The sequence below is a fragment of the Anomaloglossus baeobatrachus genome, chromosome 5, assembly GCF_048569485.1.
Source record: "Anomaloglossus baeobatrachus isolate aAnoBae1 chromosome 5, aAnoBae1.hap1, whole genome shotgun sequence".
NCBI lineage: Eukaryota > Metazoa > Chordata > Amphibia > Anura > Aromobatidae > Anomaloglossus > Anomaloglossus baeobatrachus.
This window is the reverse complement of record NC_134357.1, coordinates 598,963,588-598,988,359: the sequence shown is the minus strand read 5'-3', so window position 1 is coordinate 598,988,359 and position 24,772 is coordinate 598,963,588. Positions and strand designations below refer to the sequence as shown.

At 55.1% G+C, this 24,772-nt stretch overlaps 1 protein-coding gene across 3 annotated transcripts in view; it reads right to left on the bottom strand.

Moving 5' to 3' along the window:
• FAM20A (FAM20A golgi associated secretory pathway pseudokinase) overlaps positions 1-24,772 on the bottom strand; it is a 132,660-nt gene that overhangs the window by 86,536 nt on the left and 21,352 nt on the right. For all 3 annotated transcript variants that reach the window (XM_075348036.1, XM_075348037.1, XM_075348038.1), the window contains exon 2: positions 15,793-15,977. In XM_075348036.1, coding sequence (XP_075204151.1) covers positions 15,793-15,977 — 185 coding nt within the window. The remainder of the gene's footprint in view (positions 1-15,792; positions 15,978-24,772) is intronic.

The following is a 24,772-nucleotide window of genomic DNA, read 5'->3' as shown; positions in this document are numbered from 1 at the left end:
GCATGACCTCAATCCCATCCAAGCCCAGACTGTGTGCCGGCCTCACCACCAACATCACTGCATGACCTCAATCCCATCCAAGCCCAGACTGTGTACCGGCCTCACCACCATCACTGCATGACCTCTATCGCATCCAAGCCCAGACTGTGTGCCGGCCTCACCACCATCACTGCATGACCTCAATCCCATCCAACCCCAGACTGTGTGCCGGCCTCACCACCAACATCACTGCATGACCTCAATCTCATCCAAGCCCAGACTGTGTGCCGGTCAAACCACCAACATCACTGCATGACCTCAATCCCATTCAACCCCAGACTGTGTGCCGGCCTCACCACCAACATCACTGCATGACCTTAATCGCATCCAACCCCAGACTGTGTGCCGGCCTCACTACCACCATCACTGCATAATCTCAATCCCACCCAACCCCAGACTGTGTGCCGGCCTCACCATCAACATCACTGCATGACCTCAATCCCATCCAAGCCCAGACTGTGTGCCGGCCAAACCACCAACATCACTGCATGACCTCAATCCCATCCAACCCCAGACTGTGTGCCGGCCTCACTACCACCATCACTGCATAACCTCAATCCCACCCAACCCCAGACTGTGTGCCGGCCTCACCACCAACATCACTGCAAGACCTCAATCCCATCCAAGCCCAGACTGCGTGCCGGCCAAACCACCAACATCACTGCATGACCTCAATCGCATCCAAGCCCAGACTGTGTGCCGGCCTCACCACCATCACTGCATGACCTCAATCTCATCCAACCCCAGACTGTGTGCTGGCCTCACCACCATCACTGCAAGACCTCAATCCCATCCAAGCCCAGACTGTGTGCCGGCCTCACCACCACCATCCCTGTATAACCACAATCTCATCCAACCCCAGACTGTGTGCCGGCCTCACCACCAACATCCCTGCATGACCTAAATCCCATCCAAGCCCAGACTGTGTGCCGGCCTCACCACCAACATCACTGCATGATCTCAATCCCATCCAACCCCAGAAAGTGTGCCGGCCTCACCACCAACATCACTGCATGATCTCAATCCCATCCAATCCCAGATTGTGTGCCGGCCTCACCACCAACATCACTGCATGACCTCAATCCCATCCAAGCCCAGACTGTGTGACGGCCTAATCACCAACATCACTGCATGACTTCAATCTCATCCAAGCCCAGACTGTGTGCCGGCCTCACCACCAACATCACTGCATGACCTCAATCCCATCCAACCCCAGACTGTGTGCCGGCCTCACCACCAACATCACTGTATGACCTTAATCGCATCCAACCCCAGACTGTGTGCCGGCCAAACCACCATCACTGCATAACCTCAATCGCATCCAAGCCCAGACTGTGTGCCGGCCTCACTACCAACATCACTGCATGACCTCAATCGCATCCAAGCCCAGACTGTGTGACGGCCTCACCACCACCATCCCTGCATAACCACAATCTCATCCAACCCCAGACTGTGTGCCGGCCTCACCACCACCATCACTGCATGGCCTCAATCCCATCCAACCCCAGACTGTGTGCCGGCCTCACCACCAACATCCCTGCATGACCTAAATCCCATCCAACCCCAGACTGTGTGCCGGCCTCACCACCAACATCACTGCATGACCTCAATCCCATCCAACCCCAAACTGTGTGCCGGCCTCACCACTAACATCACTGCATGACCTCAATCCCATCCAACCCCAGACTGTGTGACGGCCTCACCACCAACATCACTGCATGATCTCAATCCCATCCAATCCCAGATTGTGTGCCGACCTCACCACCAACATCACTGCATGACCTCAATCCCATCCAAGCCCAGACTGTGTGACGGCCTAATCACCAACATCACTGCATGACTTCAATCTCATCCAAGCCCAGACTGTGTGCCGGCCTCACCACCAACATCACTGCATGACCTCAATCCCATCCAACCCCAGACTGTGTGCCGGCCTCACCACCAACATCACTGTATGACCTTAATCGCATCCAACCCCAGACTGTGTGCCGGCCAAACCACCAACATCACTGCATAACCTCAATCGCATCCAAGCCCAGACTGTGTGCCGGCCTCACTACCAACATCATTGCATGACCTCAATCGCATCCAAGCCCAGACTGTGTGACGGCCTCACCACCAACATCACTGCATGACCTCAATCCCATCCAAGCCCAGACTGTGTGCCGGCCTCACCACCAACATCACTGCATGACCTCAATCCCATCCAACCCCAGACTGTGTGCCGGCCTCACCACCAACATCACTGCATGACCTCAATCCCATTCAACCCCAGACTGTGTGCCGGCCTCACCCCCAACATCACTGCAAGACCTCAATCCCACCCAACCCCAGACTGTGTGCCGGCCTCACCACCAACACTGCATGACCTCAATCCCATCCAACCCCAGACTGTGTGCCGGCCTCACCACCATCACTGCATGACCTCAATCCCATCCAAGCCCCGACTGTGTGCCGGCCTCACCACCAACATCACTGCATGACCTCAATCCCATCCAACCCCAGACTGTGCGCTGGCCTCACCACCAACGTCACTGCATGCCCTCAATCCAATCCAAGCCCAGACTGTGTGCCGGCCTCACCACCAACATCACTGCATGACCTCAATCCCATTCAACCCCAGACTGTGTGCCGGCCTCACCACCAACATCACTGCATGACCTCAATCCCATCCAACCCCAGACTGTGTGCCGGCCTCACCACCAACATCACTGCATAACCTCAATCCCATCCAACCCCAGACTGTGTGCCGGCCTCACCCCCAACATCACTGCAAGACCTCAATCCCACCCAACCCCAGACTGTGTGCCGGCCTCACCACCAACACTGCATGACCTCAATCCCATCCAACCCCAGACTGTGTGCCGGCCTCACCACCATCACTGCATGACCTCAATCCCATCCAAGCCCCGACTGTGTGCCGGCCTCACCACCAACATCACTGCATGACCTCAATCCCATCCAACCCCAGACTGTGCGCTGGCCTCACCACCAACGTCACTGCATGCCCTCAATCCAATCCAAGCCCAGACTGTGTGCCGGCCTCACCACCAACATCACTGCATGACCTCAATCCCATTCAACCCCAGACTGTGTGCCGGCTTCACCACCAACATCACTGCATGACCTCAATCCCATCCAACCCCAGACTGTGTGCCGGCCTCACCACCAACATCACTGCAAGACCTCAATCCCACCCAACCCCAGACTGTGTGCCGGCCTCACCACGAACATCACTGCATGACCTCAATCCCATTCAACCCCAGACTGTGTGCTGGCCTCACCACCAACATCACTGCATGACCTGAATCCCATCCAAGCCCAGACTGTGTACCGGCCTCACCAACATCACTGCATGACCTCTATCGCATCCAAGCCCAGACAGTGTACCGGCCTAACCACCATCACTGCATGACCTCAATCTCATCCAAGCCCAGACTATGTGCCGGCCTCACCACCAACATTACTGCATGACCTCAATCTCATCCAACCCCAGACTGTGTGCCGGCCTCACTACCACCATCACTGCATAACCTCAATCCCACCCAACCCCAGACTGTGTGCCGGCCTCACCACCAACATCACTGCATGACCTCAATCCCATCCAACCCCAGACTGTGTGCCGGCCTCACTACCACCATCACTGCATAACCTCAGACTGTGTGCCGGCCTCACCACCAACATCACTGCAAGACCTCAATCCCATCCAATCCCAGATTGTGTGCCGGCCTCACCATCAACATCACTGCATAACCTCAATCCCACCCAACCCCAGACTGTGTGCCGGCCTCACCACCAACATCACTGTATGACCTCAATCCCATCCAACCCCAGACTGTGTGCCGGCCTCACCACCAACATCACTGCATAACCTCAATCCCATCCAACCCCAGACTGTGTGCCGGCCTCACCCCCAACATCACTGCAAGACCTCAATCCCACCCAACCCCAGACTGTGTGCCGGCCTCACCACCAACACTGCATGACCTCAATCCCATCCAACCCCAGACTGAGTGCCGGCCTCACCTCCAACATCACTGCATGACCTCAATCCCACCCAACCCCAGACTGTGTGCCGGCCTCACTACCACCATCACTGCAAGACCTCAATCCCACCCAACCCCAGACTGTGCGCTGGCCTCACCACCAACATCACTGCATGACCTCAATCCCATCCAAGCCCAGACTGTGTGCTGGCCAAACCACCAACATCAATGCATGACCTCAATGCCATCCAAGCCCAGACTGTGTGACGGCCTCACCACCAACACTGCATGACCTCTATCCCATCCAACCCCAGACTGTGTGCCGGCCTCACCACCAACATCACTGCAAGACCTCAATCCCACCCAACCCCAGACTGTGTGCCGGCCTCACCACTATTACTGCATGACCTCAATCCCATGCAACCCCAGACTGTGTGCCGACCTCACCACCAACATCACTGCATGACCTCAATCCCATCCAACCCCAGACTGTGTGCCGGCCTCACCACCATCACTGCATGACCTCAATCCCATCCAAGCCCAGACTGTGTGACGGCCTCACCACCAACATCACTGCATGACCTCAATCCCACCCAACCACAGACTGTGTGACCGCCTCACCACCATCATTGCAAAACCTTAATCCCATCCAACCCCAGACTGTGTGCCGGCCTCACCACCAACATCACTGCATGACCTCAATCCCATCCAACCCCAGAGTGTGTGATGGCATCACCACCAACATTACTGGAAAACCTCAATTCCACCCAACCCCAGACTGTGTGCCGGCCTCACCACCAACATCACTGCATGATCTCAATTCCATCCAACCCCAGAATGTGTGCCGGCCTCACCACCAACATCACTGCATGACCTCAATCCTATCCAATCCCAGACTGTGTGACGGCCTCACCACCAACACCACTGCATGACCTCAATCCCATCCAACACCAGACTGTGTGACGGCCTCACCACCAACATCACTGGAAAACCTCAATCCCACCCAACCCCAGACTGTGTGCCGGCCTCACCACCAACATCACTGCATGACCTCAATCCCATCCTACCCCAGACTGTGTGACGGCCTCACCACCATCACTGCAAAACCTTAATCTCATCCAACCCCAGACTGTGTGACGGCCTCACCACAAACATCACTGCATGACCTCAATCCCATCCAACCCCGGAGTGTGTGATGGCATCACCACCAACATCACTGGAAAACCTCAATCCCACCCAACCCCAGACTGTGTGCCGGCCTCACCACCAACATCACTGCATGATCTCAATCCCATCCAACCCCAGAATGTGTGCCGGCCTCACCACCAACATCACTGCATGACCTCAATCCTATCCAATCCCAGACTGTGTGACGGCCTCACCACCAACACCACTGCATGACCTCAATCCCATCCAACACCAGACTGTGTGACGGCCTCACCACCAACATCACTGGAAAACCTCAATCCCACCCAACCCCAGACTGTGTGCCGGATTCACCACCAACATCACTGCATGACCTCAATCCCATCCTACCCCAGACTGTGTGACGGCCTCACCACCATCACTGCAAAACCTTAATCTCATCCAACCCCAGACTGTGTGACGGCCTCACCACAAACATCACTGCATGACCTCAATCCCATCCAACCCCGGAGTGTGTGATGGCATCACCACCAACATCACTGGAAAACCTCAATCCCACCCAACCCCAGACTGTGTGCCGGCCTCACCACTAACATCACTGCATGACCTCAATCCCATCCAAGCCCAGACTGTGTGCCGGCCTCACCACTAATATCACTGCATGACCTCAATCCCATCCAACCCCAGACAGTGTGCCGGCCTCACCACCAACATCACTGCATGACCTCTATCCCATCCAAGCCCAGACTGTGTGCCGGCCTCACCACCAACATCACTGCATGACCTTAATCCCATCCAAGCCCAGACTGTGTGCCGGCCTCACCACCAACATCACTGCATGACCTCAATCCCATTCAAGCCCAGACTGTGTGCCGGCTTCACCACCAACATCACTGGAAAACCTCAATCCCATCCAAGCCCAGACTGTGTGCCGGCCTCACCACCAACATCACTGGAAAACCTTAATCCCACCCAACCCCAGACTGTGTGCCGGCCTCACCACTAACATCACTGCATGACCTCAATCCCATCCAAGCCCAGACTGTGTGCCGGCCTCACCACTAACATCACTGCATGACCTCAATCCCATCCAAGCCCAGACTGTGTGCCGGCCTCACCACTAACATCACTGCATGACCTCAATCCCATCCAACCCCAGACAGTGTGCCGGCCTCACCACCAACATCACTGCATGACCTCTATCCCATCCAAGCCCAGACTGTGTGCCGGCCTCACCACCAACATCACTGCATGACCTTAATCCCATCCAAGCCCAGACTGTGTGCCGGCCTCACCACCAACATCACTGCATGACCTCAATCCCATCCAACCCCAGCTTGTGTGCCGGCCTCACCACTAACATCACTGCATGACCTCAATCCCATCCAAGCCCAGACTGTGTGCCGGCCTCACCACTAATATCACTGCATGACCTCAATCCCATCCAACCCCAGACAGTGTGCCGGCCTCACCACCAACATCACTGCATGACCTCTATCCCATCCAAGCCCAGACTGTGTGCCGGCCTCACCACCAACATCACTGCATGACCTTAATCCCATCCAAGCCCAGACTGTGTGCCGGCCTCACCACCAACATCACTGCATGACCTCAATCCCATTCAAGCCCAGACTGTGTGCCGGCTTCACCACCAACATCACTGGAAAACCTCAATCCCATCCAAGCCCAGACTGTGTGCCGGCCTCACCACCAACATCACTGGAAAACCTTAATCCCACCCAACCCCAGACTGTGTGCCGGCCTCACCACTAACATCACTGCATGACCTCAATCCCATCCAAGCCCAGACTGTGTGCCGGCCTCACCACTAACATCACTGCATGACCTCAATCCCATCCAACCCCAGACAGTGTGCCGGCCTCACCACCAACATCACTGCATGACCTCTATCCCATCCAAGCCCAGACTGTGTGCCGGCCTAACCACCAACATCACTGCATGACCTTAATCCCATCCAAGCCCAGACTGTGTGCCGGCCTCACCACCAACATCACTGCATGACCTCAATCCCATCCAACCCCAGCTTGTGTGCCGGTCTCACCACCAACATCACTGCATGACCTCAATCCCATTCAAGCCCAGACTGTGTGCCGGCTTCACCACCAACATCACTGGAAAACCTCAATCCCATCCAAGCCCAGACTGTGTGCCGGCCTCACCACCAACATCACTGCATGATCTCAATCCCTAGCAATCCCAGACTGTGTGACGGCCTCACCACCAACATCACTGCATGACCTCAATCCCATCCAACCCCAGACTGTGTGATGACCTCACCACCAACATCACTGGAAAACCTCAATCCCACCCAACCCCAGACTGTGTGACGGCCTCACCACCAACATCACTGCATGACCTCAATCCCATCCAACCCCAGGCAGTCTGCCGGCCTCACCACTAACATCACTGCATGACCTCAATCCCATCTAAGCCCAGACTGTGTGCCGGCCTCACCACAAACATCACTGCATGACCTCAAACCATCCAACCCCAGACTGTGTGCCGGCCTCACCACCAACATCACTGCATGACCTCAATCCCATCCAAGCCCAGACTGTGTGACGGCCTCACCACCAACATCACTGGAAAACCTCAATCCCACCCAAACCCAGACTGTGTGCCGGCCTCACCACCAAAATTACTACAAGACTTCAATCCCATCCAACCCCTGACTGTGTGCCGGCCTCATCACAAACATCACTGCATGACCTCAATCGTATTCAAGCCCAGACTGTGTGCCGGCCTCATCACAAACATCACTGCATGACCTCAAACCATCCAACCCCAGACTGTGTGCCGGCCTCACCACCAACATCACTGCATGACCTCAATCCCATCCAACCCCAGACTGTGTGCCGGCCTCACCACCAACATCACTGCATGACCTCAATCCCATCCAACCCCAGACTGTGTGCCGGCCTCACCACCAACATCACTGCATGACCTCAATCCCACCCAACCCCAGACTGTGTGCCGGCCTCACCACTATTACTGCATGACCTCAATCCCATGCAACCCCAGACTGTGTGCCGACCTCACCACCAACATCACTGCATGACCTCAATCCCATCCAACCCCAGACTGTGTGCCGGCCTCACCACCATCACTGCATGACCTCAATCCCATCCAAGCCCAGACTGTGTGACGGCCTCACCACCAACATCACTGCATGACCTCAATCCCACCCAACCACAGACTGTGTGACCGCCTCACCACCATCATTGCAAAACCTTAATCCCATCCAACCCCAGACTGTGTGCCGGCCTCACCACCAACATCACTGCATGACCTCAATCCCATCCAACCCCAGAGTGTGTGATGGCATCACCACCAACATTACTGGAAAACCTCAATTCCACCCAACCCCAGACTGTGTGCCGGCCTCACCACCAACATCACTGCATGATCTCAATCCCATCCAACCCCAGAATGTGTGCCGGCCTCACCACCAACATCACTGCATGACCTCAATCCTATCCAATCCCAGACTGTGTGACGGCCTCACCACCAACACCACTGCATGACCTCAATCCCATCCAACACCAGACTGTGTGACGGCCTCACCACCAACATCACTGGAAAACCTCAATCCCACCCAACCCCAGACTGTGTGCCGGCCTCACCACCAACATCACTGCATGACCTTAATCCCATCCAAGCCCAGACTGTGTGCCGGCCTCACCACCAACATCACTGCATGACCTCAATCCCATCCAACCCCAGCTTGTGTGCCGGTCTCACCACCAACATCACTGCATGACCTCAATCCCATTCAAGCCCAGACTGTGTGCCGGCTTCACCACCAACATCACTGGAAAACCTCAATCCCATCCAAGCCCAGACTGTGTGCCGGCCTCACCACCAACATCACTGCATGATCTCAATCCCTAGCAATCCCAGACTGTGTGACGGCCTCACCACCAACATCACTGCATGACCTCAATCCCATCCAACCCCAGACTGTGTGATGACCTCACCACCAACATCACTGGAAAACCTCAATCCCACCCAACCCCAGACTGTGTGACGGCCTCACCACCAACATCACTGCATGACCTCAATCCCATCCAACCCCAGGCAGTCTGCCGGCCTCACCACTAACATCACTGCATGACCTCAATCCCATCTAAGCCCAGACTGTGTGCCGGCCTCACCACAAACATCACTGCATGACCTCAAACCATCCAACCCCAGACTGTGTGCCGGCCTCACCACCAACATCACTGCATGACCTCAATCCCATCCAAGCCCAGACTGTGTGACGGCCTCACCACCAACATCACTGGAAAACCTCAATCCCACCCAAACCCAGACTGTGTGCCGGCCTCACCACCAAAATTACTACAAGACTTCAATCCCATCCAACCCCAGACTTTGTGTCGGCCTCAATAACATCACTGCAAGACTTCGACCTCAATCCCATCCAACCCCTGACTGTGTGCCGGCCTCATCACAAACATCACTGCATGACCTCAATCGTATTCAAGCCCAGACTGTGTGCCGGCCTCATCACAAACATCACTGCATGACCTCAAACCATCCAACCCCAGACTGTGTGCCGGCCTCACCACCAACATCACTGCATGACCTCAATCCCATCCAACCCCAGACTGTGTGCCGGCCTCACCACCAACATCACTGCATGACCTCAATCCCATCCAACCCCAGACTGTGTGCCGGCCTCACCACCAACATCACTGCATGACCTCAATCCCATCCAAGCCCCGACTGTGTGACTGCCTGACCACCAACATCACTGGAAAACCTCAATCCCACCCAACCCAGATTGTGTGCCGGCCTCACTACCAACATCACTGCAAGACCTCAATCCCATCCAAGCCCAGACTGTGTGCCGGTCTCACCACCAAAATTACTACAAGACTTCAATCCCATCCAACCCCAGACTTTGTGTCGGCCTCATCACCATCACTGCAAGACTTCGACCTCAATCCCATCCAACCACAGACTGTGTGCCGGCCTCATCACCATCACTGCAAGATTTCAATACCATCCAACCCCGACTGTGTGCCGGCCTCATCACAAACATCACTGCATGACCTCAATCGTATTCAAGCCCAGACTGTGTGCCGGCCTCATCACAAACATCACTGCATGACCTCAAACCATCCAACCCCAGACTGTGTGCCGGCCTCACCACCAACATCACTGCATGACCTCAATCCCATCCAACCCCAGACAGTCTGCCGGCCTCACCACTAACATCACTGCATGACCTCAATCCCATCTAAGCCCAGACTGTGTGCCGGCCTCACCACAAACATCACTGCATGACCTCAAACCATCCAACCCCAGACTGTGTGCCGGCCTCACCACCAACATCACTGCATGACCTCAAACCATCCAACCCCAGACTGTGTGCCGGCCTCACCACCAACATCACTGGAAAACCTCAATCCCACCCAACCCCAGACTGTGTGACGGCCTCACCACCAACATCACTGCATGACCTCAATCCCATCCAACCCCAGACAGTCTGCCGGCCTCACCACTAACATCACTGCATGACCTCAATCCCATCTAAGCCCAGACTGTGTGCCGGCCTCACCACAAACATCACTGCATGACCTCAAACCATCCAACCCCAGACTGTGTGCCGGCCTCACCACCAACATCACTGCATGACCTCAATCCCATCCAAGCCCAGACTGTGTGACGGCCTCACCACCAACATCACTGGAAAACCTCAATCCCACCCAAACCCAGACTGTGTGCCAGCCTCACCACCAAAATTACTACAAGACTTCAATCCCATCCAACCCCAGACTTTGTGTCGGCCTCAATAACATCACTGCAAGACTTCGACCTCAATCCCATCCAACCCCTGACTGTGTGCCGGCCTCATCACAAACATCACTGCATGACCTCAATCGTATTCAAGCCCAGACTGTGTGCCGGCCTCATCACAAACATCACTGCATGACCTCAAACCATCCAACCCCAGACTGTGTGCCGGCCTCACCACCAACATCACTGCATGACCTCAATCCCATCCAACCCCAGACTGTGTGCCGGCCTCACCACCAACATCACTGCATGACCTCAATCCCATCCAACCCCAGACTGTGTGCCGGCCTCACCACCAACATCACTGCATGACCTCAATCCCATCCAAGCCCCGACTGTGTGACTGCCTGACCACCAACATCACTGGAAAACCTCAATCCCACCCAACCCAGACTGTGTGCCGGCCTCACTACCAACATCACTGCAAGACCTCAATCCCATCCAAGCCCAGACTGTGTGCCGGTCTCACCACCAAAATTACTACAAGACTTCAATCCCATCCAACCCCAGACTTTGTGTCGGCCTCATCACCATCACTGCAAGACTTCGACCTCAATCCCATCCAACCACAGACTGTGTGCCGGCCTCATCACCATCACTGCAAGATTTCAATACCATCCAACCCCTGACTGTGTGCCGGCCTCATCACAAACATCACTGCATGACCTCAATCGTATTCAAGCCCAGACTGTGTGCCGGCCTCATCACAAACATCACTGCATGACCTCAAACCATCCAACCCCAGACTGTGTGCCGGCCTCACCACCAACATCACTGCATGACCTCAATCCCATCCAAGCCCAGACTGTGTGCCGGCCTCACCACCAAGATCACTGCATGACCTCAATCCCATCCAACTCCAGACTGTGTGCCGGCCTCACCACCAACATCACTGCATGACCTCAATCCCATCCAAGCCCAGACTGTGTGCCGGCCTCACCACCAACATCACTGCATGACCTTAATCCCATCCAACCCCAGACTGTGTGCCGGCCAAACCACGAACATCACTGCATGACCTCAATCCCATCTAAACCCAGACTGAGGGGCACTGCAGCCAAAATTTGAGATGCTGCCACCTGACTGCAGGCCCCCTATGCTAATTTTAGGTGGTTTCTCCCCCTGGAAAGACTCTCCAGATACCCCCCTCCCGGCTCCTGTGGTATGATCTGCTCTGATATAAGTCACTGCGTTGCCCAGCTTCCGGTCTCTTTGTTCCTGGACCCGGACCTGTTTCCCACCCTCCCTCCCTTTTGTTTTATGAGTTTTGTGGAGTGTCTCTGTGTTAAGTCGCAGCAGCGGAAGGGGTAGGAAAAGTGGTGGTGAAATACCCGCACCGGACGGCCGGTGGCGGAAAATTTCCCAAAACCCCATGGTGTTGGCTGGTAATGCCTAATTTGAAAGCTGCGACCATAATTTATGCCAAAGTAAAAGATGAGAGTGTTTTTTCCCTATGCCTCTCCATAAGTGAAAAATAAAAGTAATTTAATTTATAAAGAACTGTGTGGTGTCTTTCTAGGGGGGAAAAGGTGGTGTTTGGGTCCTGGCAGACTGTGTGCCGGCCTCACCACCAACATCACTGCATGACCTCAATCCCATCCAAGCCCAGACTGTGTGCCGGCCTCACCACCAACATCACTGCAAGACCTCAATTCCACCCAACCCCAGACTGTGTGCCGGCCTCACCACCAACATCACTGCATGACCTCAATCCCATCCAAGCCCAGACTGTGTGCCGGCCTCACCACCAACATCACTGCATGACCTCAATCCCATCCAAGCCCAGACTGTGTGCCGGCCTCACCACTAACATCACTCCATGACCTCAATCCCATCCAAGCCCAGACTGTGTGCCGGCCTCACCACCAACATCACTGCATGACTTCAATCCCATCCAACCCCAGACTGTGTGCCGGCCTCACCACCAACATCACTGCATGACCTCAATCCCATCCAAGCCCAGACTGTGTGCCGGCCTCACCACCAACATCACTGCATGACCTCAATCCCATCCAAGCCCAGACTGTGCGCCGGCCTCACCACTAACATCACTGCATGACCTCAATCCCGTCTAAGCCCAGAATGTGTGCCGGCTTCACCACCAACATCACTGGAAAACCTCAATCCCATCCAAGCCCCGACTGTGTGCCGGCCTCACCACCAGCATCACTGCATGACCTCAATCCCATCCAAGCCCCGACTGTGTGCCGGCCTCACCACCACTATCCCTGCATGACCTCAATCCCATCCAAGCCCAGACAGTGTGCCGGCCTCATCACAAACATCACTGCATGACCTCAAACCATCCAACCCCAGACTGTGTGCCGGCCTCACCACCAACATCACTGCATGACCTCAATCCCATCCATGCCCAGACTGTGTGCCGGCCTCACCACCAACATCACTGCATGACCTCAATCCCATCCAAGCCCAGACTGTGTGCCGGCCTCACCACCATCACTGCATGACCTCAATCCCATCCAAGCCCAGACTGTGTGCCGGCCTCACCACCAACATCACTGCATGACCTCAATCCCATCCAAGCCCAGACTGTGTGTCGGCCTCACCACCAACATCACTGCATGTCCTCAATCCCATCTAAGCCCAGACTGTGTGCCGGCCTCACCACAAACATCAATGCATGACCTCAATCCCACCCAACCCCAGACTGTGTGCCGGCCAAACCACCATCATCACTGCAAGACTTCAATACAATCCAAACCCAGACTGCGTGCCGGCCTCACCACGATCACTGCAAAACCTCAATCCCATCCAACCCTGGACTGTGTGATGACCTCACCACCAACATCACTGCATGACCTCAATCCCATCCAACCCCAGACTGTGTGCCGGCCTCACTACCAACATCACTGCATGACCTCAATCCCATCCAAGCCCAGACTGTGTGCCGGCCTCACCACCATCATCACTGCATGACCTCAATCCCATCCAACCCCAGACTGTGTGCCGGCCTCACTACCAACATCACTGCATGACCTCAATCCCATCCAAGCCCAGACAGTGTGCCGGCCTCACCACCACCATCACTGCATGACCTCAATCCCATCCAACCCCAGACTGTGATCCCAGCCTCACCACCAACATCACTGCATGACCTCAATCCCATCCAACCCCAGACTGTGATCCCAGCCTCACCACCAACATCACTGCATGACCTCAATCCCATCCAACCCCAGACTGTGAGCCCGGTCTCACCACCATCACTGCATGACCTCAATCCCATCCAACCCCCCACTATGAGCCCGGCCTCACTACCATCGATGCAAGACGTCAGTCTCATCTAACTCCCCACTATAAGCCCGGCCTTATCACCAAACTCACTGCAAGACCTCAGTCCCATCTTACTCCCCACTATGAGCCTGGCCTGATCACCACCATCGCTGCAAAACCTCACTCCCATCCAACCCTCCACTATGAGCCTGGCCTCACCACCATCACTGCAAGACCTCAGTCCCATCCAACCCTCCATTATGAGCCTGGCCTGATCACCACCATCGCTGCAAAACCTCACTCCCATCCAACCCTCCACTATGAGCCTGGCCTCACCACTATCACTGTAGGACCTCAGTCCCATCCAACCCTCCACTATGAGCCTGGCCTGACCACCATCACTACAAGACCTCAATTCCATCCAACTCCCCACTATGAGCCGGGCCTGACCACCATCATTGCAAGACCTCAGTACCATCCAACTCCCCACTATTGGCCTGGCCTGACCACCATCACTGCAAGACCTCCATCCCATCCAACTCCCTACTATGGGCCTGGCCTGACCACCATCACTGCAAGACCTCCATCCCATCCAATCCTCCACTATGAGCCGGGCCTGACCACCATCATTGCAAGACCTCCATCCCATCCAATCCTCCACTATGGGCCTGGCCTGACCACCATCACTGCAAGACCTCAATTCCATCCAACTCCCCATTATGAGCCGGGCCTGACCACCATCATTGCAAGACCTCCGTACCATCCAACTCCCCACTATGGGCCTGGGCTGACCACCATCACTGCAAGACCTCCATCCCATCCAACCATATACTATGAGCCTGGCCTGACCACCATCATTGCAAGACCTCAGTACCATCCAACTCCCCACTATGGGCCTGGCCTGACCACCATCACTGCAAGACCTCAGTACCATCCAACTCCCCACTATGGGCCTGGCCTGACCACCATCACTGCAAGACCTCCATCCCATCCAATCCTCCACTATGAGCCGGGCCTGACCACCATCATTGCAAGACCTCCATCCCATCCAATCCTCCACTATGGGCCTGGCCTGACCACCATCACTGCAAGACCTCAATTCCATCCAACTCCCCATTATGAGCCGGGCCTGACCACCATCATTGCAAGACCTCAGTACCATCCAACTCCCAACTATGAGCCCAGCCTGACCACCATCACTGCAAGACCTCCATCCCATCCAACCATCCACTATGAGCCCGGCCTGACCACCATCACTGCAAGACCTCCGTCCCATCCAACCATCCACTATGAGCCCGGCCTGACCACCATCACTGCAAGACCTCTGTGCCATCCAATCCTCCACTATGAGCCCGGTCTGACCACCATCACTGCAAGACCTCAGTCCCATCCAATCCTCCACTATGAGTCGGGCCTGACCACCATCACTGCAAGACCTCCGTCCCATCCAACCATCCACTATGAGCTTGGCCTGACCATCATCATTGCAAGACCTCCGTCCCATCCAATCCCGATTGTGATGTCTACCTCCCTCTTGTAACGTGGCCATCATCTTGACACTTACCGGCTCCGATTATTGACAGGTTGCTCATTCTTTCCAGGAGCTGCTCCACCACTGGACTGGAGCGAGGGTAGAGCGATTGCTTACTGATCCCTAGGTGGAATTTCAGCCATGGAGAGTGGAAGTCAAACCTGGCATCTACGAGGGAGGTGGTCCCGTTCTTCTCCCTATGATGGGAGCGGCGCTGTCTGAAAGATACAAAGCAGGAAGCATGGAAATTTCTCATTATGCCCACCATGACTACTATCCTCACCATCACTACCATCACCCCCACCATGACTACCATCACCCCCACCATCACTACCATCACCCCCACCATCACTACGATCACCCCCACCATCACTACCATCACCCCCACCATCACTACCATCACCCCCACCATCACTACCATCACCCCCACCATCACTACCATCACCCCCACCATCACCCCCACCATCACCCCCACCATCACTACCATCACCCCCACCATCACTACCATCACCCCCACCATCACCCCCACCATCACCCCCACCATCACTACCATCACCCCCACCATCACTACTATCACCCCCACCATCACTACCATCACCCCCACCATCACTACCATCACCCCCACCATCACTACCATCACCCCCACCATCACTACTATCACCCCCACCATCACTACCATCACCCCCACCATCATTACTATCACCCCCACCATCACTACCATCACCCCCACCATCACTCCCATCACCCCCACCATCACTACCATCACCTCCACCATCACTACCATCACCCCCACCATCACTACTATCACCGCCACCATCACCCCTACCATCACTACCATCACCCCCACCATCACTACCATCACCCCCACCATCACTACCATCACCCCCACCATCACTACCATCACCCCCACCATCACTACCATCACCCCCACCATCACTACCATCACCCCCACCATCATTACCATCACCCCCACCATCACTCCCATCACCCCCACCATCACTCCCATCACCCCCACCATCACTCCCATCACCCCCACCATCACTACTATCACCCCCACCATCACCCCACCATCACCCCCACCATCACTACCATCATCACTACTATCACCTCCACCATCACTACTATCACCCCCACCATCACTACCATCACCCCCACCATCACTACCATCACCCCCACCATCACCCCCACCATCACTACCATCATCACTACTATCACCCCCACCATCACTACCATCACCCCCACCATCACTACCATCACCCCCACCATCACTACCATCACCCCCACCATCACTACCATCACCCCCACCATCACTACCATCACCCCCACCATCACTACCATCACCCCCACCATCACTACCATCACCCCCACCATCACTACCATCACCCCCACCATCACTACCATCACCCCCACCATCACGACCATCACCCCCACCATCACTACCATCACCCCCACCATCACGACCATCACCCCCACCATCACTACCATCACCCCCACCATCACTACCATCACCCCCACCATCACTACCATCACCCCCACCATCACTACCATCACCCCCACCATCACTACCATCACCCCCACCATCACTACCATCACCCCCACCATCACTACCATCACCCCCACCATCACGACCATCACCCCCACCATCACTACCATCACCCCCACCATCACTACCATCACCCCCACCATCACTACCATCACCCCCACCATCACGACCATCACCCCCACCATCACGACCATCACCCCCACCATCACTACCATCACCCCCACCATCACTACCATCACCCCCACCATCACTACCATCACCTCCACCATCACTACCATCACCCCCACCATCACTACCATCACCCCCACCATCACTACCATCACCCCCACCATCACTACCATCACCCCCACCATCACTACCATCACCCCCACCATCACTACCATCACCCCCACCATCACGACCATCACCCCCACCATCACTACCATCACCCCCACCATCACTACCATCACCCCCACCATCACTACCATCACCCCCACCATCACGACCATCACCCCCACCATCACGACCATCACCCCCACCATCACTACCATCACCCCCACCATCACTACCATCACCCCCACCATCACTACCATCACCCCCACCATCACTACCATCACCCCCACCATCACTACCATCACCCCCACCATCACTACCATCACCCCCACCATCACTACCATCACCCCCACCATCACTACTATCACCCCCACCATCACCCCCACCATCACTACCATCACCCCCACCATCACCCCCACCATCACTACCATCACCCCCACCATCACTACCATCACCCCCACCATCACTACCATCACCCCCACCATCACTACTATCACCCCCACCATCACCCCCACCATCACTACCATCACCCCCACCATCACCCCCACCATCACTACCATCACCCCCACCATCACTACCATCACCCCCACCATCACTACCATCACCCCCACCATCACTACCATCACCCCCACCATCACTACCATCACCCCCACCATCACTACCATCACCCCCACCATCACTACCATCACCCCCACCATCACTACCATCACCCCCACCATCACTACCATCACCCCCACCATCACTACCATCACCCCCACCATCACTACCATCACCCCCACCATCACTACTATCACCCCCACCATCACTACCATCACCCCCACCATCACTACCATCACCCCCACCATCACTACCATCACCCCCACCATCACTACTATCACCCCCACCATCACTACCATCACCCCCACCATCACTACCATCACCCCCACCATCACTACTATCACCACTAACAGTCACGCCTCAATATAGGGGATAGGAGGGTCTTGTTATGTTGAGATGCAGTGGTCCGGTCATGCCAAATTGAGGTGATTTATCCACACTGGGATGGGGGGATCCAGTCACGTCAGTGTGGAAAGGTCCACCCACTGGGATGGGGGTCTGGTTACGTCAGTGTGGGAGGGTCCACACACTGGGATGGGGGGAGTCCGGTTACACCAGTGTGGAAGGGTGCAGTCACACTGCAATCAGGGGTCTGGTCATGCCAGTTGGAAGGGTCCAGTCACATTAGTGTGGGAAGGTCCAGTCACACTGGGATGGGGGGTCCACACACTAGGATGGGGGGTCCGGTGACGTCCATTAGGAAGGGTCCACACACTGGGATAGGGGTCCGGTGACGTCAGTTAGGGAGGGTCCACACACTGGGATGGGGGGGTCCGGTGACGTCAGTTAGGGAGGGTCCACACACTGGGATGGGGGGTCCGGTTACGTCAGTGTGGGAGGGTCCAGTCACACTGGGATTGGGGTCCGGTGACGTCAGTGTGGGAGGGTCCAGTCACACTGGGATGGGGGAGTGCAGTCACGTCAATGTGGAAGAGTCCAGTCACACTGGGATAGGGGTCCGGTGACGTCAGTTAGGGAGGGTCCACACACTGGGATGGGGGGTCCGGTTACGTCAGTGTGGGAGGGTCCAGTCACACTGGGATGGGGGTCCGGTGACGTCAGTGTGGGAGGGTCCAGTCACACTGGGATGGGGGAGTGCAGTCACGTCAATGTGGAAGAGTCCAGTCACACTGGGATGGGGGTCCGGTGACGTCCATTAGGAAGGGTCCACACACTTGGATGGGGGTCCGGTGACGTCAGTGTGGGAGGGTCCAGTCACACTGGGATGGGGGAGTGCAGTCACGTCAATGTGGAAGAGTCCAGTCACACTGGGATGGGGGTCCGGTGACGTCCATTAGGAAGGGTCCACACACTGGGATGGGGGTCCGGTGACGTCAGTGTAGAAGGGTCCAGTCACACTGGGATGGGGGTCCGGTGACGTCAGTGTGGAATGGTCCAGTCACACTGGGATGGGGAGATCCAGCTACATCAGTGTAGAAGGGTCCAGTCACACTGGGATGGGGAGATCCAGCTACATCAGTGTAGAAGGGTCCAGTCACACTGGGATGGGGGTCCGGTGACATCAGTGAGGAAGGGTCCACACACTGGGATGGGGGGGTCCAGTGACGTCAGTTAGGGAGGGTCCACACACTGGGATTGGGGTCCAGAAGGGTCCACACACTGGGATGAAGTGTCCGGTGACGTCAGTGAGGAAGGGTCCAGTCTCACTGGGATGGGGGGGGTCCAGTGACGTCAGTTAGGGAAGATCCACAAACTTGGATGGGGGTCCGGTGACATCAGTGAGGAAGGGTCTACACACTGGGATGGGGGTCCGGTGACATCAGTGAGGAAGGGTCCAGACACTGGGATGGGGGGTCCGGTTACGTTAGTGTGGGAGGGTCCAGTCACACTGGGATGGGGGGGTCCACACACTGGGATGGGGGTCCGGTGACGTCAGTGAGGAAGGGTCCACACACTGGGATGGGGGGTCCGGTGACGTCAGTGAGGAAGGGTCCACACACTGGGATGGGGGGGTCCGGTGACGTCAGTGAGGAAGGGTCCACACACTGGGATTGGGGTCCGGTGATGTCAGTTAGGGAGGGTCCACACAGTGGCATGGGGGGGGTCCGGTGACGTCAGTGAGGAAGGGTCCATACACTGGGATTGGGGTCCAGTGACGTCAGTTAGGGAGGGTCCACACACTGGGATGGAGGGGTCCGGTGATGTCAGTTAGGGAGGGTCCACACACTGGGATGGGGGTCCGGTTACATCAGTTAGGGAGGGTCCACACACTGGGATTGGAGTCAGGTGACGTCAGTTAGGGAGGGTCCACACACTGGGATGGGGGTCCGGTGACGTCAGTGAGGAAGGGTCCACACACTGGAATGGGGGGGGGTCCGGTTACATCAGTTAGGGAGGGTCCAGTCACACTGGGATGGGGGTCCGGTGACGTCAGTGAGGAAGGGTCCACACACTGGGATGGGGGTCCGGTGATGTCAGTTAGGGAGGGTCCACACACTGGGATGGGGGGGTCCGGTGACGTCAGTGAGGAAGGGTCCACACACTGGGATGGGGGTCCGGTGACGTCAGTGAGGAAGGGTCCACACACTGGAATGGGGGGTCATGAAGTTGCACATACAATCATCTCTCGTGGCCCTGAGCGTCTCACTGCGGACCCCCCCACAGTGACCAGGGGCTGCGCCCGCTCCCGGGTCACTGACAGTCTGTTCTCCACAAATAGGTAATAGTAAACCAGCAGAGAGCGAAGGTCACTGCAGACGACCCTGGTGCCATTGTGTAACCACAGCCCCCTCCCCCACTGACATGACCTGGTGTAGTCACAGCAGCACAGAGTATGTCAGGCGAGGAGTGTGCTAATGCTGTGGGGGCAGTGATGATGGACCATCTTTATCACGTCTGTGCCCTCGACCCCCTCCAGGGTCACAGTGACCTTTATGAAATATTTGCTGATTCCTCTGATTACAGAGGGTTAGGGTTAAGTCAGGCAGATTATCAGCAAATTTACAGATCAAGCAAGAGTGCAAATCTGTCCGCACCAGAGAAAATCCGGCATTGTGCAAGGATCCGGCCAGCCACGGAGACACGCACCCGTGACAGCCAACACAAGGACCTGCCAGTGACAGCGAGCGTCACCCAACACGCCAAACACACGCCAACCAACGCCCCACACACGTGTCCCAGGCCGGAGAACAGCACGGGGTGTACAAATATACAGAGCACAAGAAGTGGGACTGTGCAGTGTATATACAGAGATGGAGAGGTGGGACTGTGCAGTGTATTTACAGAGATGGAGAGGTGGGACTGTGCAGTGTATATACAGAGATGGAGAGGTGGGACTGTGCAGTGTATATACAGAGATGGAGAGGTGGGACTGTGCAGTGTATATACAGAGATGGAGAGGTGAGACTGTGCAGTGTATATACAGAGATGGAGAGGTGGGACTGTGCAGTGTATATACAGAGATGGAGAGGTGGGACTGTGCAGTGCATATATAGACATGGAGAGGTGGGACTGTGCAGTGCATATACAGAGATGGAGAGGTGGGACAGTGCAGTGCATATATAGACATGGAGAGGTGGGACTGTGCAGTGCATATACAGAGATGGAGAGGTGGGACAGTGCAGTGTATATACAGACATGGAGAGGTGGGACTGTGCAGTGCATATACAGACATGGAGAGGTGGGACTGTGCAGTGCATATACATAGATGGAGAGGTGGGACTGCAGTGCATATACAGAGATGGAAAGATGGGACTGTGCAGTGCATATACATAGATGGAGAGGTGGGACTGTGCAGTGCATATACAGACATGGAGAGGTGGGACTGTGCAGTGCATCTACAGAGATGGAGAGGTGGGACTGTGCAGTGTATATACAGAGATGGAAAGGTGGGACTGTGCAGTGTATATACAGAGATGGAGAGGTGGGACTGTGCAGTGTATATACAGAGATGGAGAGGTGGGACTGTGCAGTGTATATACAGAGATGGAGAGGTGGGACTGTGCAGTGTATATGCAGAGATGGAGAGGGGGGACTGTGCAGTGTATATACAGAGCAGGAGAGGTGGGACTGTGCAGTGTAAATACAGAGCAGGAGAGGTGGGACTGTGCAGTGTAAATACAGAGCAGGATAGGTGGGACTGTGCAGTGTAAATAAACAAAGCAGAAGAGGTGGGACTGTGCAGTGTATATACAGAGATGGAGAGGTGGGACTGTGCAGTGTATATGCAGAGATGGAGACGGGGGACTGTGCAGTGTATATACAGAGCAGGAGGGGTGGGACTGTGCAGTGTATATACAGAGCAGGATAGGTGGGACTGTGCAGTGTAAATACAGAGCAGCAGAGGTGGGACTGTGCATTGTAAATACAGAGCAGGAGGGGTGGGACTGTGCAGTGTATATACTGAGGTGGGACTATGCAGTGTATATACAGAGCACAAGAAGTGGGATTGTGCAGTGTATTTATAGAGCACAAGAGCTGGGACTGTGCAGAGCAAGAGAAGTGGGACTGTGCAGAATATATACAGAGCACGAGAAGTGAAACTGTGTAGTATATATACAGAGCATGAGAAGTGAAACTGTGTAGTATATATATATATATATATATATATATATATATATATATATACAGAATATTACAGGTAGTGAGTAGTGAGGTGTGGCACCCGGCGTTGCCCGGGATAGTATCTGTCTCTGTCTGTCTCTCTCCCAGTCTCTGTCTGTCTCTCTCCCAGTCTTTGTCTGTCTCTGTCTGTCTCTCCCTGTCTCGGTCTGTCTGTCTCCGTCTGTCTCTGTGTGTTTCTGTCTTTCTCTGTCTCTGTCTGTGTGTCTCTGACTGTCTCTGTCTATGTGTGTCTCTGTCTCTATCCATGTCTGTCTGTATGTCTCTGTCTCTCTGTCTTTCTCTCTCTCTATGTCTGTCTGTCTCTCTATATCTCTGTGTCCGTCTGTCAGTCTGTCTGTCTCTTTCCCTCTGTTTGTCTGTCTCTGGCTCTTTCCCCGTGTGTCTGTCTGGCTTTTTTTCCCTATCTGTCTCTGTTTGTCTCTGTCTCTTTCCATGTCCATCTGTGCTTGTCTGTCTGTCTCTCAGTCTGTGTCTGTCTGTGTCTGTCTCTCCACTGACATCTTATTACCTCACACATAAGCTTCTTATACTAACAATGTTCTTTGTTCCTATAGCAGCCAGTCACAGCTGCTATTAGTATCTTGCAGCTTCCAGCTCCATTCACTTTAATGGTGGCAGGTTTTTGTAGAGTAACTGTAAAACGCGGGGTTACATTTTCCTGTCAAAACATAGTCTTTGACGTTCCCTGAGTCACATGAAGTGTCTGTGCAAAATTTTGTGATTGTAAATGCGACATTCCTTTAAGTGCGGATTCCTTTAGCGGACATACACACACACACACACACACACACACTCAGCTTTATATATTAAATATATAATATCTCTGTCTGTGTGTCGCTGTCTGTCTCGCTGTCTGTCTCTTTCCTTGTCTGTCTGTTTCTATCTCTCTGTCTGTATTTGCATCAGTCTGTCTCAATCTCTATATCTGTCTCTCTTTGCCCGCTCTGTCTCTTTGCCCGCTCTGTCTCTTTGCCCGGCTGTCTCTTTCCCCGGCTGTCTCTTTCCCCGGCTGTCTCTTTCCCCGGCTGTCTCTTTCCCCGGCTGTCTCTTTGCCCGGCTGTCTCTTTGCCCGGCTGTCTCTTTGCCCGGCTGTCTCTTTGCCCGGCTGTCTCTTTCCAGGTCTGTCTCTTTCCAGGTCTGTCTCTTTCCAGGTCTGTCTCTTTCCAGGTCTGTCTCTTTGGCCGGTCTGTCTCTTTCCAGGGCTGTCTCTTTCCAGGACTGTCTCTTTCCAGGGCTGTCTCTTTGCCCGGTCTGTCTCTTTGCCCGGTCTGTCTCTTTGCCCGGTCTGTCTCTTTGCCCGGTCTGTCTCTTTGCCCGGCTGTCTCTTTCCCCGTCTGTCTCTTTCCAGGTCTGTCTCTTTCCAGGTCTGTCTCTTTCCAGGTCTGTCTCTTTCCAGGTCTGTCTCTTTCCAGGTCTGTCTCTTTTCAGGTCTGTCTCTTTCCAGGTTTTTCTCTTTCCAGGTTTTTCTCTTTCCCCATCTGTCTCTTTCCAGGTCTGTCTCTTTCCAGGTCTGTCTCTTTCCAGGTCTGTCTCTTTGGCCGGTCTGTCTCTTTCCAGGGCTGTCTCTTTCCAGGGCTGTCTCTTTCCAGGGCTGTCTCTTTCCAGGACTGTCTCTTTCCAGGGCTGTCTCTTTGCCCGGTCTGTCTCTTTGCCCGGTCTGTCTCTTTGCCCGGTCTGTCTCTTTGCCCGGTCTGTCTCTTTGCCCGGTCTGTCTCTTTGCCCGTCTGTCTCTTTGCCCGTCTGTCTCTTTGCACGTCTGTCTCTTTCCAGGTCTGTCTCTTTCCAGGACTGTCTCTTTCCCCATCTTTCTCTTTCCAGGTCTGTCTCTTTCCAGGTCTGTCTCTTTCCAGGTCTGTCTCTTTCCCCGTCTGTCTCTTTCCCCGTCTGTCTCTTTCCCCGTCTGTCTCTTTCCCCGTCTGTCTCTTTCCCCGTCTGTCTCTTTCCCCGTCTGTCTCTTTCCCCGTCTGTCTCTTTCCC